General features: G+C 36.8%; 2 protein-coding genes across 2 annotated transcripts in view; both read right to left on the minus strand.

Annotated features, from left to right (window-relative positions):
* The window catches only part of LOC139982813 (uncharacterized), an 890,000-nt gene that overhangs the window by 702,324 nt on the left and 171,972 nt on the right, over positions 1-15,704 (minus strand). Inside the window, exon 12 of the mRNA XM_071995913.1 lies at positions 9,970-10,089. Within this exon, the coding sequence (XP_071852014.1) occupies positions 9,970-10,089 (120 nt within the window). The remainder of the gene's footprint in view (positions 1-9,969; positions 10,090-15,704) is intronic.
* Positions 11,777-15,348, minus strand: LOC139982815 (uncharacterized). Its single transcript, XM_071995920.1, has one exon. It carries the CDS (start codon positions 15,198-15,200, stop codon positions 13,368-13,370), a length of 1,833 nt encoding a protein of 610 aa, XP_071852021.1. The 5' UTR covers positions 15,201-15,348; the 3' UTR covers positions 11,777-13,367.

The raw sequence follows: 15,704 nt of genomic DNA on the forward strand, positions 1-15,704 counted from the left end.
GTGTAATGCCTATAGTATTTCATAGTAACAATTTATTAATTCATTATTGTAAATTAAAATTAAATGTTAACATTTGTAGTTACCAGGGTTAACAGCTATGATCATCTATGGTCATCGTGATACACATCACATTTGACGCTCAGTTTTATACCGAAGCATACATGTTATGTCATCACTTCCTATTATTTTGACAAATGCTGAGCACATCGTCAAATCTCGGTCAAATTGATTAGACCAATGAAAAAAATCTGGGCCTAGCGACGGATGTTACTACTTTCCAAATTAGTTATCCCTGTTTGTCTATGAGTTGCCAGTTCCCTATAGAAGTTACGGGAAACTTCTTCGGAATTTTCGACCCCCAACGTGTGGATTATTTCTTCCATCTTAATTATTTTGGATTCTGGAAACCTTCATTGCATGTGGTCTTGGGTGTACCGAGACTAAATTACTCTACTGAAAAAGGGAGGGGCGCCGCAGGGACGACTTGAATGAGGCGGGAACAAGAGCGTTCTACTGTAACAGCTCGGTGTATGTTACTGGGCGGGAGCACAGTTGGTACATAGCCATTGTGAAGGGAGGACGAATTCTAGTAGGCGCGGCTCAGCATCGACCAGCGATTTGTAAGTGGACGATTTCTGAGTCAACAGCCATTTCTGTACTTCAACGGCGATTTCAAAATGGGCGGCTGTTTCATTTGAGCAATGATCTCTGAGTGAACGGTCTCTGAGTGAACGGCGCCTCACGTTGACCCTTTCCGCATTCCATATGCTATAATTGTTCCCTTTCTTTGAATTGATTGGTTGAACCCATATAAGGGAAGCCTCGGAAATCTAGCCACCATGTCCGGGCCGGTGGATTTTTCTTCGGCTATAATGAGCACAGCCACAAGCAGATAATGAGTCACACTTGAGTGCACACTCTCTCCAAACCACCCTCCACGCTATACAGTTACATTCACAGCCGCGGTCAAGTTTTTACTAAGCCGATTTGAACACAATAGTGAGTTGAACAAAACATCATAGCTAAGTCTCAAGGTATTCAAACATTTCAAAAAGATAGTGTGTTTATACGCCATATTTTATCCTACTACAGAAGCAAAACTTCTGTGAATAATAAGTAAGGAAATGTGAATTTACACTGCAGGAATCTAAAATGCCATCTTTCTTATTTTCCCAGTCGGCCAAGTAGGAACAAAAACTTTCGTTGCCTTTTTGCAAGGACAAGTTTCCTGAATTTTTAAGATTTAAAAATCTAAAAAACTGAAATCACAATCTCACTTCTTGTACACGTGCACATAAGCGTCAACCAGAGCCTAACATACGGGAAGACTTTAGAATAATCCTACTAAGTTGTATAGAACAGGACCTAAACTACCTAGCTAGGTGAAAAAAAATCGGTTGACTGTAGGGAATTTTTCGCACTCCAGCGAAGCTGTATCTTTTTTTAGCCAGCTAGATCGTAGACATCATGACGATTGAACAAATGGCGATAATTTCTTGTGAAAGAAATTTGAAATAAATGTGGAAAAAATGAGATTATCCTTTCTCCGTTTTAAGTGTAAATCTTATTCTAGCAATCCATGGTTAAGAAAGTTGAGAGAAATAAAGTTTATCAACTTCATTTACTTACTTTTGAACTTTGTAAAAAAAAAAAGCGTCCTTTACAACTCTGAAAATCAGTAGAGAAACTAGCAATTGTGTACGAACAGTAAGTTGCTACACCTTTCAAATTTTACGAAAGATCGAGCAAAATACTTTTGAAAAATTCACTCGAAACTGGCATATCGTGCTAAATGCAACTAATGTCATGTAGACAAGGATCTAGTACACCCATTTATGAATAAACCATACGACCACATCTGGCGGGGGGAAAAGAAAGTATTTTCTAGAATTTCCACCAAAAAAAAGGAAAAATTAATATCCTACCATAGTTAAGTGTATAGTTAATAGCCTAACCACTTCGCCGGTTACGGATCTCACGTAACAACAAAAACACAACTAATTGTATTTTGCGAAGTTGACGTTTTCTACAAGGACATGGAAACAATATTTAGCATTCAGTTAATCATGCCAAATGGCCTAAAGCATGGGATTAAAAGATTTACTTTCATAAAGATAGCCATACTGTAGCTATTGGGGCCTTGATATCGTGCTATGTCTGTATGGTATAGACTGTGCCTCGAGTGTATCATGGGGAATAGATTGTTTTGTTCATGCGGAGGAGTCGGTTGGCTTGAGGTGTGTTTTAATTACCTTAATGTTACGGGGATATATATACTTTTCTTGAACGTCTAAGATAATATTTCGCATAACTTTACCGATCCTTTACTGACTTACCTAATTAATTCTAGAGTGGAGCCAAAATAGTTTACTCCATGAAAAGTTTTTGGGAAACGTGCCAAAAATGTTAACAAACAGGTGTTAGACAGGGGGGTTGTTTGGCAAGGTACCTGGGAAAATTCGCAGCCCATGTACAGTATGCCTACCATGATATTTAAGTAGGGGTAAACACTTCAGTTGTAAACTGATGTACGTATAGTACACGCTGTTCATTGTAAGGCAGTCTCGAAACGAGGCTTTGCCGAACGTAGTTTGTTTCATAATATCGACAGTTTTGTAAGTTAAACTTTTTAAAGATTGTAAGACAGATCAAATCTCTTTTCATTTTATCACTAGTATAGCAACTCTCACTTGTCATTTTCAAATTTTCATTAGTTTCGTGACAATTTAAATTCAAAATGTTGTCAGTATTTTGAATCCTCAACTGCGAATTTTTTATCGCCAGACACGCAAAAATACTAAAAATTTCCGGGGCCTTTGCCCCTGGACCCCACACAAGGGGGTTCCACCCTGGACCCCACGCCATTATGCTCGCACGCAACAGGGGTTGGTGGGAAATCGGCAGTTGTTTTTCGCGAACACACTAAAAACAACAAGGATAAATTATCCTATGGTCAATTCCATGATAAGGTCAACATGACCTTTAAAATCATTGTACATTAAAATTGTATAAGTTTCCAATAAATAGAATACTTGTAGTTACTAAAAATAATTTTTTCACCCCCGAAACGTCATTTGTTTGATTATGGGGTTGGTAATAACAAGTGGTTCCCGTAGAAACTAAATTATGAAAAATACAGTGAAATTTCATTTTGTGCAGATTTGTACATAGTAATCATAGGTATCATCAGTTTTTTGGACTAATTATATTTGCTATAGCATAGTGCTCACTTAACAGCTTCAATTTTTTTTCGACATCAAGGCATTAGACAATAGTGGTGAATTGAAAACACCCTCGATTTACTGTCACGCGAGTCACAAAATTTACTGTTTTTGTTTTTTTTCTCCTTGCCTGAACAATAGTTTTACTCCAAATAATGAATATCAAGTCTTCACCTAGATACCAAAAGGATTACTGAATTTTCCTTTCCAGAAGATATTCAAATTTTGCGGAAAATCACCCTTTACGAATGTCACGCGAGTCACGTCACGCGAGTCACGTCAATTCAAGATAGTGTTTCTACCTATTAACTGTGTGTTTGACTAATTATATTTGCTATATAGTATAGTGCTCACTTAATAGCTTCAATTTTACTTTGACATCAAGGCTTCAAACAACAGTGGTAAATTGAAAACAGTAAACACCCTCGATTTACTGTCACGTGAGTCAAAAAATTGACTGTTTTTGTTTTTTTCTCCTTGCCTGCACAAAAGTTTTACTCCAAATAATGAATATCAAGTCTTCACATAGATACCAAAAGGATAACTGAATTTTCCTTTTCAGGAGATATTCAAATTTTGCGGAAAATCACCCTTTACGAATGTCATGCGAGTTACGTCACGCGAGTCACGACAGTGTTTCTACCTATTTACTGTGTGAAAATTACAGGGATGTTATAGGATGATGAATGAATCACTGATTAAAGATATCATATATGCATTCCCCTTTAGTTCTAGGCAACTTGAATAATATGGGCACACATAATTAAACTAATTATAATAATTTCATTTGAAATATCAGAATTTAAAATCTGAATATTTATTTGCAATATAATGCCTATTTTATCACCACATTTGGAATGTTAGCACCTGTCATTGATTTTTTAGTAATATACAAAAACATAATCTATATTTGTATCTGGCAATGCCATGTGCTATGACTTGACAACTTTAAGCTTTTAACTGCTCAATCATTCCCAAAATCCTATGAGCAACTGCATCTTCTCAAATATTACACTTTTGGTTTATTCAAATATGACAAATGAGATAGGTAATTTGAATCACATTTTGATAGATCTGTTTCTGCTATAACTTTCAAATGAGTGACTTCAACAGACTAAATATTGTTATAAATATTAGTTGACAAGATATATTGCCTGAACAACTGTACAGCCCGTACAGTATATTACCTACTGTCTGCAGTCATGAAGGTAACTCGGGGACATGAATATCATCTGGACATTCCCAAGGGAAGTACCTCTAGGACACTTTCTAGACCAATGAATGTTATATTTCACTATGCAAGATCTATACCTTCGATTCACTACTGCATTTGGTCTAGAACTATCCGAAAAGTGAACTTGTCACGCGAGTCACGTTTTCTTGTCACGCGAGTCACAATACATCTTCATCCTTATTTTCATGCGTTACTACATTTTTTCCAAGTTGCATAGCAATTGAGGTAGAGGTGTTTTTCAACTTCGTTATGATTATAAAAAGTTATTGGAAACATTTTAATAAGACATAAGAAATCGAACATTTGTGTGTGCATTCTGATTTTTGCTAATAGTAACTGTCACGCGAGTCACGTTTAGTTTTTTGCCAATTTCACCCCCAATACTTGAGGTATAAATATTTTTTCTCTACTGTTGTAAGCATTAAGGCTACCTTCACTGACTACATGAATGCTGTTCTCCCAGGTAATTTCTTTATATGTTTAATGATATCAAATAGAGAGAGATTTTAGTAAAAATGTCACGCGAGTCACCATGGAATTGACCCTATAATTATCGAAATATCACGATAATCTTTGAACTATTTATCGTGACGTTAAAAAGCAAATATCGCCCAACCCTAGTAGGGTGTACGTTTCTGGAAAATTTTGTCGAGTAGCCTACACATGTCATTATCAAACCGGGGTTGAGCTATACAGCAGCTTGAAGCTTCTCTGCTTGAAACAATGCAATACAATGTGGAGAAATAAACTGAAACTGTATCGCAAATTAGCTTGCATTAAAATTTTCACCGAATAGTAACTTATATCTCTAACCACATGGCAGCCTAACACACTAAGTCAATGGGAAAATCAAGCCTAAACCATCTGTTTATTCGTTGAATTTGTGTCGCAGTTAGCTTCAGCGATCAACATTACGGTCGATGTTCTCTCTTTAACATACATATGTGGCATAGCTTAACTATTGTTTTGCTTAAATTCTGGTTTGTCAATATGGGTTTTCTGAAGTTCTTGGGGGCATAGATTTTATGCAATGGCTGATTCAGTGTTTAATTCATAGTTACGTACCACTCCTTGAACAAGGCTCATAATGTATAGGCCCAGGTAAAGGCTGCTTTTATCGAACTTTCGAGTAGCGGAGTTTCACAATTGTTCATAAGAGACCCAAGAAATTTTATTTGTGAGGTTTGATAACGTGGAAGATTCGCAAGAATTATATAAAGTACTGAATCGCGGACATTTGGTAGTGGCGGATTTTAGTGTATAAGTCACTTTGCAACATAAACTACCACTCCATTGACTGTCAAAACCGCAAAAGGTAATCCGGTCACATGGTCAAGTTTGCTCATTGTTTGTGGAGAATAACCAGCCTTGTGTTGTCAGGACACTGTGCTCATTACTCCGGCTGGCAACCAGCTTGTGTGCATTCACCCATGGGACCAATATGCACATGCATAATGAGCAAGGGGTGCGAGATTTCCGCCGGCCCGGAACCGGCGGTTAGATTTGCGAGGCTTCCCTAAAGTAAGTGAGGGTAATATGCAAACAATATGTCCAGAAGATTACAACTACAGCAATCAATTTAAGACAGAAAGTTAAAGAAATTAATCTTAATGCTTTCTTGTGTGCCTTAGGTGTGTGTGCTTTGCTATACCGTTGCTGAATGAAGAGGGGTTGGCAGCTGGGAGTGAAGGGGGCAAGCATGGTTGAGGAGGTTAAATTACCTGTCTCGCTTTATCCATAAGAGTGGGGGGTAGTGAGCAGCACTTGCCTCCACCCCCCTCAATGGAAAATTAAAATAGGAAGAAAAAACAACTCCCGCTGAGGTTTTTAATTCCAGTGAATTGTTATTCCTTTGAGATGTATTTTGTTCTGTAAAAAGTTTCAACTCATCCGCTCTAACTATACCTGACAGAATTAGTCCTTGGTAAAGACATTAAAATGATTGGATTCTTGCTGGATTTATCCAGTACTTGGTATACCAACTACTAGATAAATTTAAAACAGTGAAAAAACATCAACAAGGCTATGGGCGCGATTGTATGTCCAGACGTTCGAAACCGTTAAGGAAGGTCGTAATTCTACTGTAAGCGTTTGTCACCTGTATGGAACAATACTAGTTCTGTTTTTGGTGACATCTTTTCCTTACTCTAGAGATCAAACATGATGCTAACCAACTCGAAGTCATTTGTGATTCCTAAAGCCAGATCTTCGTTGAAAGGATAATGAACACAGGTTTGTGTCCAAATGCGATTTTTTTTTTATTTTATTGTTTTTCTCCTTATTCAAATTACACATGTGGGCTTGTAATTAGATGTTAATTTTGTGAAGACTAAACTAGGAAAATTTGACGAGCGCAGCACTCCACGTCATAATTTTTACATGTCTAATTTGTTTCCTAGATTTTTATCAAAACTATATATCTTGGAAACGAAAAGGGCGTTCGAAAAATGTCAACAGATTTTGAATGAAATTATCACACGCGAATTAGCTAGGTGTCCGTAGTAATTTTAATTGCAATATTGATTGCTAAGGAATATTTTGTTGGACAAATAAATGCAATGTATGGATATTATATATGTTTATACTATATATTATAATATTTTTTCTAATCGTAACTTTTCTCAAATCAGTCAGGTCCAATCTTAATGATAAATATGTGATTAAAGAAAGTGTAATTGGCACATGGGCATATTCACCAAAACGATTTTGAGTTGTATTCAGCACTATGTAAGGATAATGTTGAATGTAATTTTTCGAAGTATAGATCATACTTGTAATAGTTGTACTATGATCAAACTGCTTGATATTTGTTCCATGTAAAATGTTATTTGAGATAGGTACTAACCTATAGGATACAATATTGACCACTTGCCTTGGTCTCATTTATTTCAATTATTTCTTTATGATACAAATTCGATAGACTTGGAGACATGTAAACATGGTTTAACGTACTTACTTGTTTAAACTTTGTACTGACAAATCCCGCTAAAATATTATACAGTTTTAGTCATTTCTTGTCTAGGAAAGAGTGATTCGTAGGTATCAGTATTATATCTAATTTTAAAAAAAACCCTTCAGACAAGCGTTTGAAAGCAACGAATGTAACGTTTAACTGCACTCCTTACGTGTCGAGGATGTAGGCTACCTGCTTGATCGTCAAGGTTAGGATGATGCATTGTTGTATTATACTTTCTCCAAGTTGGGTGAATTGACAAACTAACTTAAAGAAAGGAAAATGACAAACACTGGACCACAAAATGTGACAATAAGATTGTATATTGTCATCGTCGCATATGTCATTGAATGTATATCTGTTTAGTCTGTCTTGATTTACTTGATTTACAATATCCACCATGTTAAATTACAATATCATATGAAGTGTGTAGAAGAACCTTATTATTACAACAAGAGCCCAAGGGCACTGTGGTTCCTTGTGTAGGGGTATATGACAATACACATAATATTATCATAGCAAGATTGGTCTCAAATAGTCCAAGTAATTGTGGTCATACATGTACCCATTAAGTAACCAACATTATAGCCAACACTTTTGTGATCACAAATTGTGATCGGAGATTTGATCGGAAGGCACTTTTGAGATCTGAATATGGTGTCGAAAATGTAAGAAATATAAGGTCACCTACAAGCGGGTCAAGAGATATGATAACATTGGTGACCTCAGATCACATGACCGTTAAGTTTGAAAATGTTCCACCACCCCATTCACAACTTGTCCCAAAATATCAATCATGTCAGACCTTGGCACTGGGAGTTAATTGCATTAAATGTCTAAACATTAACTTTGACCTTGTATAACTTCACACACAAAGGTCACCTGGGGTCAACCCATTGACATTTTTGATCGGTGAGACATGAATATAGCATTAAAACTGTAAAAATTCAAACATATTTTCTTTGCCCATTTTCTCACCCCAAAATACTAGTTTTTTAACATTAATTGAGCTTTGGTGACCTTGGATCACATAACCATTAGGTTTGAAAATATTCCCCTATACCATTTGCAAATTGTCCCAAAATATCAACCGTGTCACACTTTGGCACTGGGAGTTATTGCATTAAATATCTGAAAATTAACTTTGACCTCATATAACTTCACACACAAAGGTCACCTGGGGTCAACCCATTGACATTTTTGATCGGTGAGACGTGAATATAGCATCAAAACTATAAAAATTCAAACATTTTTTTCTTTGCCCATTTTCTCCCTCCAAAATACTAGTTTTTTTAACATTAATTGAGCTTTGGTGACCTCGGATCACATGACCGTTAAGTTTGAAAATATTCCCATATACCATTTGCAACTTGTCCCAAGATATCAACCGTGTCACAACTTGGCACTGAGGGTTATTGCATTAAAAGTCTGAAAATTAACTTTGACCTTGTATAACTTCACACACAAAGCTCACCCGGGTGTCAACCCATTGACATTTTTGATCGGAAGGTACCTTTGATATCCAAATCTAGCATCAAAACCAAAAAATTCCTTTTCGCCCGTTTTCTCCCAAAATAAGCACATATTTTTCTAATGTGACCTTTGACCTTTAGACCTTAGTTTCAGATATAGTTTGATCTCCTGATTCCAAAATCAACACGACAAGTCTGTAAAGCCATCCTAACTCCGACCGAAAACTTTGACCGCATTATAACTTCACACACAAAGGTCACACGGGGTCAACCTATTGACATTTATGATCAGAAGGTACCTTTGACATCTGAAAATAGCATCGGAACTGTAAAAATCCCCAAAACACTGAAAGGTCACCAGAGGTCAAGTTGAGGTCAAGGGTCACTCAGATGCGGGTCGACAATTGGATTACATTGAAGCAACTCCCAACCCTAACGGACAATTCGTTCTCAAGTTATCGCAAAAATACTTGTTTTTTTAACATTAATTGACCTTTGGTGACCTCGGATCACATGAATGTTAAATTTCAAAATGTTCCCCTAACCAGTTCACAACTTGTCCCGAAATATCAACCTTGTCGCACCTTGGCACTGGGAGTTATTGCAGTTTCAATATTTTGGGTTGTTGGCCTCTAACTGACCTTTGGTGACCTTCACAGGCACCAAAAACAATAGGGCACACCTTCTCACTATGGCGGATCTATATACCAAGTTTGAGTTAGGTCCAACTTTCCCTTGTTGAGATACAGTGTACCCAAGCAAGTGTCACAGACGCACACACAGACACACACACACGCACGCCCACCTGACTACATAGGTTCCTTTTCCTAAAGCAAGGAACCAAAAACCCTATTGTTTTTGGTTGAGGTCAAAGGTCATTTGAGGTCACCAGAGTTCAAATTGTGAAAACTTTGTAAAGACGATATCTGAAGAAACTAAGCTTGGACAGATCTCAAATTAGCTATATGTATATGAAGTACATAAAGCTTATAAGTTTCGTGAAGGTCAAAGGTCATTTGAGGTCACCAGAGGTCACTTTGTGTCCCACAAGAATAAAAGTATTTAATATAAGAACATGGATCGACTTACGTCATGATTTGATGCGATTTGTACAGATATGATGGTTAACCATTGTTTTAAATATTGACCCCTGTTTTTCATGATGACCTTTTCGGAACAAAGTTGACGCAGCGATTCCATGTCTTCAACCTGGTAACGTAATGAATCAATATGTATATAAGTAATGTCAGTGTTGAAATAAAGGAATAAGGGTTTAATGAGACAGTCGGAAAGCTGACCTCGCGACCCTCAATATTTTCAAAGATTTGTTACGTCACGATTTTTTAAATATTTAAATTTTACCCGCGAAATGCTGTACACAGAGAACAGAGTGCGAGTGTAAAATTCTCAAAGTTTCTTAACTGTTCTTTGCTAAATAAATATTAAATATGACGGGGAATGACTTACCTTTCCATATATGAAAGTTAGAGAAGGTTTTATCGAAAACAGAAGGGTGAGACTTACCGTAAATTTACACCTACGTCAAGGGCCCTTCACCACGCACTGATAAAATTTGCTCGTGTAAACTGTTTACTCCGTGAACATAAATAAAAATACCAACAAAAGTTTCCTTATGTAATTGTTATCCATTAGAGCACTGTTTCCGAGATCAAAATTATCTGGGACGGCCAGTCACAGATCTTTTGTCAACGACAGTACTACATCGTTCGCATCGCGGCCATCTTGTCACTTACTCTCAGGCAGCACAGCTCAAAGATCACCCTCAGTACCCTTTGACCATAGCCAATGCGTGTTTCTGTAGCTTGGCATGGATTCGCTGAAATGGGACCCATTGCTGTTGTATAAATCTATCGCCTCAAGGCAGTCGTATTTTAGCTGTCTTTTCAACGAAGTTTATTTCACTTATAGACTTTTTCTTTGAATACTTGGGGTTGAGTCACGTATGCAATAGCTTTCTTGAAGGTGATCTTGCTGAATTCCATTTGAAACAGAGGTTACTGCAAATACAATAACTTTCATGAATCATCCCTGCATTTTACTCCCAAATAGCAGAGTACTTCCCATCCTCATCAGCTTGAAAAAGAGAAACTTTTAAGGTACTTGTTTGGCTCACAGACATATACATATATGTGTGAAAGTGGACATAAGTGGGGTGGGGGTTGGGGTGAGTTGGGATGGGGGGTAGCAGGAACTTGAGTTTCTTATAGTGTGGCATTTTAGGTAGGAGCAAAACCTTATATGTTATTTTTGAACAGATATGTAGGGCCAAAAATACTTTACATTTAAACCTATTTTATTCTTTGAAGTTCTTTATACTTAAGAATAAACACAATTGTGAGAAAAGCAATGTTCGGAATAACACAATTTGGGATTCTATGATGAATATCTTTAAAATAAAAACACAGACTAAAAAATGAAAAAGAGAACCTGTGTATTAGCATTTCATTTGTCAGTGTAATCTTCTCAGAAAAAAAAAAAAACATGTTAAAATGTATATTTAAATGACTTTAATATGGAACACACAGCCATGTAGACATACTGGCATGACCTTATAATACAGCAAAGCATGGTAATGAAGGCTGGATGGCAAGAATATATTACTATGAAAGCATATTTTTAAATGACTTTAATATGGATAAACTTTGTTGGCAGACTGATGGATGGATAAACACACAGACATGTAGACATAATAGCATGACCTTATAATACAGCAAAGCATGGTAATGAAGGCTGCATGGCAAGAATAAATTACTATGAAAGCATATTTTTAAATGACTTTAATATGGATAAACTTTGTTGGCAGACTGATGGATGGATAAACACACAGACATGTAGACATACTAGCATGACCTTATAATACAGCAAAGCATGGTAATGAAGGCTGGATGGCAAGAATATATTACTATGAAAGCATATTTTTAAATGACTTTAATATGGATAAACTTTGTTGGCAGACTGATGGATGGATAGACACACAGACATCTAGACATAATAGCATGACCTTATAATACAGCAAAGCATGGTAATGAAGGCTGGATGGCAAGAATATATTAAGTACTATGAAAGCATATTTTTAAATGACTTTAATATGGATAAACTTTGTTGGCAGACTGATGGATGGATAAACACACAGCCATGTAGACATACTAGCATGACCTTATAATACAGCAAAACATGGTAATGAAGGCTGGATGGCAAGAATACATTACTATGAAAGCGTTTGAAGAGTATGTTAATCATTAAAAAAAGAAAGAATGAATAAATGAGGCAGACTGGCATCAATGTAACAGCAACCATTACTGCACGAGCATGTCAAGAGTAATTAGTCAATAATGTGATCTCTTTATAATGCACTAAACACTTAGGTAAAACATTTTCTGCACTTGTCATACACACTTCGCACAATATTATAAGTTCAAAAGTGAAGAAGATACTGGTATAATAAAGAGCACACGTTGAAAGTTTTGGAAAGAAATTGTAGTGAATGGATGGCATTTAGTTAGTACTTAGACGAGGCAAAATGAAAATTTGAAGACATGCAAGTATAAAATAGAGATCTCTTACCGTAATACATGAAACACTCAAAAAAGTGAATTTACACTTGTCAACAACTCACATAGCTATTTCCCTTTTCTATGGGAGCAATGAAAATACAGTTGACTAAAAAGTAACAACAAGTTGAAAGTCTTTGGTAAGGAATAGATGGCAAGTAAGATACTTCTACTGAAAGTTCTTGTAGAATGTAAAAAAAAAATGCTCTTTAATGATTTACTGTACACTATGGCATATCACACGTTTTAATTTCTTACACAGCAAAGTGTAACATAAATTCACTTCTCTGTTTAATGGAGTTGTAAATAAAGAAGAAACCTTGGCAGAAAATGTAGTAATGTACAAAGAAAAAACATAACAAAACCAGAATACATAAATGCATTCGGGTTTCGATGAAGCAGTTTTGGTAAAGAATCAGTCATACTGTATGACAGTTGTGTCACACATTTAACATTCTCAAGCTTCAGGGTTAGGAAGGTTTCACACTTGCTTTTTGTTAAGCTCAACTAACCTCTGATATCAATGAAAAATAAAAGGCATCATATAGAGACAAACATAACAAGTTTTACACACAAGCATGGTATGTACACAGGTACATACATACATACATACACACACGCGTACACACACTTACATAAATACGTACATAAACATTGTGCTATGCATTCACAGTTGGCATACCGCTCTCTGGTTAACTTGTGATCATTACCAAACAAGATTACACTACTCGGAGGCTGACAAGAGATAAATCCTACAATGAGCAATCTGCTTATGAATATCAGTTACATTTTTGGAGGCTTTCAAATTGGGTAAGATATTTCAAATTTGTATTTTGGAAGGGACAAGGAATTCAATGCTATAGGCAAATCTTACAAGAAGACAAGTGTTTCCTAATAATTAACAATAATTTGCTGCTAATGACATTTTCCAAATTGGTGACAGCACCTGTGAAATAAATGGAAAAATATATAGAAATTGAACGGATCTGTTTCATCAATACACGGTATCTCTAAATCAAGAGGCGAATCAAAACTGTCACTAGTGCTGTAACCATCAAAGGTAACATTTCCAGGATCAACTACAGAGTTTTGATCTGATTCACATGATGTTTCATCGGAATAATCAGAGCATGAATCACTACCACTTGATGTTTGTGGTAAAGTTGATTGACTGGAAGTGCTTTCTTCAAGTGACACATTGTGACAGTTTTTACACATACAAAATAGAGAACATGATTTTGAACCCTTCTTACATTTGCACCAGTTTTGCAAGCAGCCTTTGGTACACTTGCAACCCCCCTTGAGCATTCTTTGATTTGAATCCACCTTGGAAATATTTTCATCTGTGTCCCATACAAAACTAATTGTGTCTCTTGATATAAGCCACCCATGGGATGTAACAAGGGGAACAATAACATTGCTATTGCAAGCTTCAGCCCACAACCGAGCCACCCAGCAGCACCTTTGCCAATGCAGTTTCAATGCAGATGTCGATGGCAACCATTCCGATTCATCAGAAATTCTGTGAAAGTGACCTTCACGAATCTTTTCTAGGAATGCTATCTGCCCATCCACAGAGCTGTGATTAGGGCAAATCTTTCTGAATAACTCAACAGGAGCTTCTTCTTGGAAAGCACTACTGAATTTTCTAAAGTAGACAGAACCAATTAGTCTGTAAAATGACAGTAGTCCTTTTTCCCAAGAATCAGCACAGTAGTTGTGAAGGCTACCCCCTCCCTCCAAAGCTGCAATAAATTCACAGTCTCTGTAGAATGTCTGTAAAAAACTACGTTTGGAGTGGCCCCTAAAGAAAGATGTGAAGTCACAGCCACTTACAATATACAGCAACTGTATTAAAGTAGGAATATAACAAATCATATCAGCCCCAATCTTTTGCAGTTGTAAATCCTTTGTCAAAGCATCATAAAATAAATTCATGTGAAGAAACAGGTCATCAGCTTTTGCTGCACGCAACTGCACAATGATTACCTTATTAACAATTAGTGACATGAGTGGCAACCCAACATGAAATGTGTCTCGGTCAGGGGAATAAATCACTACATTTCTACTTGTGACTTTAGCATGAAACCAAACACGGGAATCGCCTTCCTCGTGATTTGACATCAGACTTGGTACAACTTCAATATCACCTGCGTTATGGGCAACAAAAGCTTGGTCTTTGTTTCCTTCATCAAAACCCCCTGCAGTATATAGTGCAGTAGAAGAAACATTCAGACTTGCACAACTTTGAACGTGCAACTGCAACAATTCTGATGACAAAAAGTTTACCAGGAGTCTTTTCTGAAGTGGATCTGACAAGAACTCTTTCCATTTATGACCAGGGCATACAGTATCCTTACAAATAGATGTGAAAGCATCACAATCAGTAACCTCCACCCTTCTCCTCTTTCTTTCAACATCTTTGGGACTGATACCATGTCTATGAGGATGATCAAAAACAATGTGGATTTCCTTTGCCTTAAACAACTTAATAGAGCGTTGAACCCATCGCCTGTACAAAAATTGAGCATACTCACCAAAAGTAGTGTGAACTCTGAGTGGAGGGCAATTAATTAAAAACATTCCCTCAATAATGTAACAGTTATTCTCATTGTGTTCAAAACTTACTTCAGAGAGAAAACAATGAGGGTAGCGGCTCTGGAATTCCTTTGCTGAGAGAGCCTTAGATGCCTTGACAGGCAATTCATCAGCAGTGCAGATTGCACGTGGTAAACACAGAAACTGCATCAGTGACTGCACTGGCTGCTGTGATGATTTGGAGAAAGCTATCTGTCGTCTTAATGAAGCAATTTGTAATCTGTGATCCTTGAGCTCCTGTTTTTGCTTAAATACTGTTTTTTTTTTACAGTAAAGGTACGAATGTTTCTGCGTGACCTTCTGGGTTTTTTTTCCCCACAAGTGTTCAAAAGGACGCAATTTATAAATGATGTCACATCTTCTTCTCCCTTCTGATAAAAATTCTGAAGATCACTAGATACGTAAGGAGAAGCCACTTCTCCTGTGAATATGTGGCTTATGAGAGTTGATTTAGTTGTTGCAGAGAACAGATTTACTGCCTCTTTCAACTTCTCTATGTAATTTGACACATTGGTTTCAGTCATACGATAAAATGAATGTGACTCAAGTGCATGGCCAGTAGTTTGCGGAGGCAGCAACTCTGATTTCAGATTTTTTAGAAGTTGGGAGCGATATGGCAGATAGTGTAGGAGACGTGTGAGACTTCCCATCCCA

The sequence above is a fragment of the Apostichopus japonicus genome, chromosome 16 (genome assembly GCF_037975245.1).
Source record: "Apostichopus japonicus isolate 1M-3 chromosome 16, ASM3797524v1, whole genome shotgun sequence".
Classification (NCBI taxonomy): domain Eukaryota; kingdom Metazoa; phylum Echinodermata; class Holothuroidea; order Aspidochirotida; family Stichopodidae; genus Apostichopus; species Apostichopus japonicus.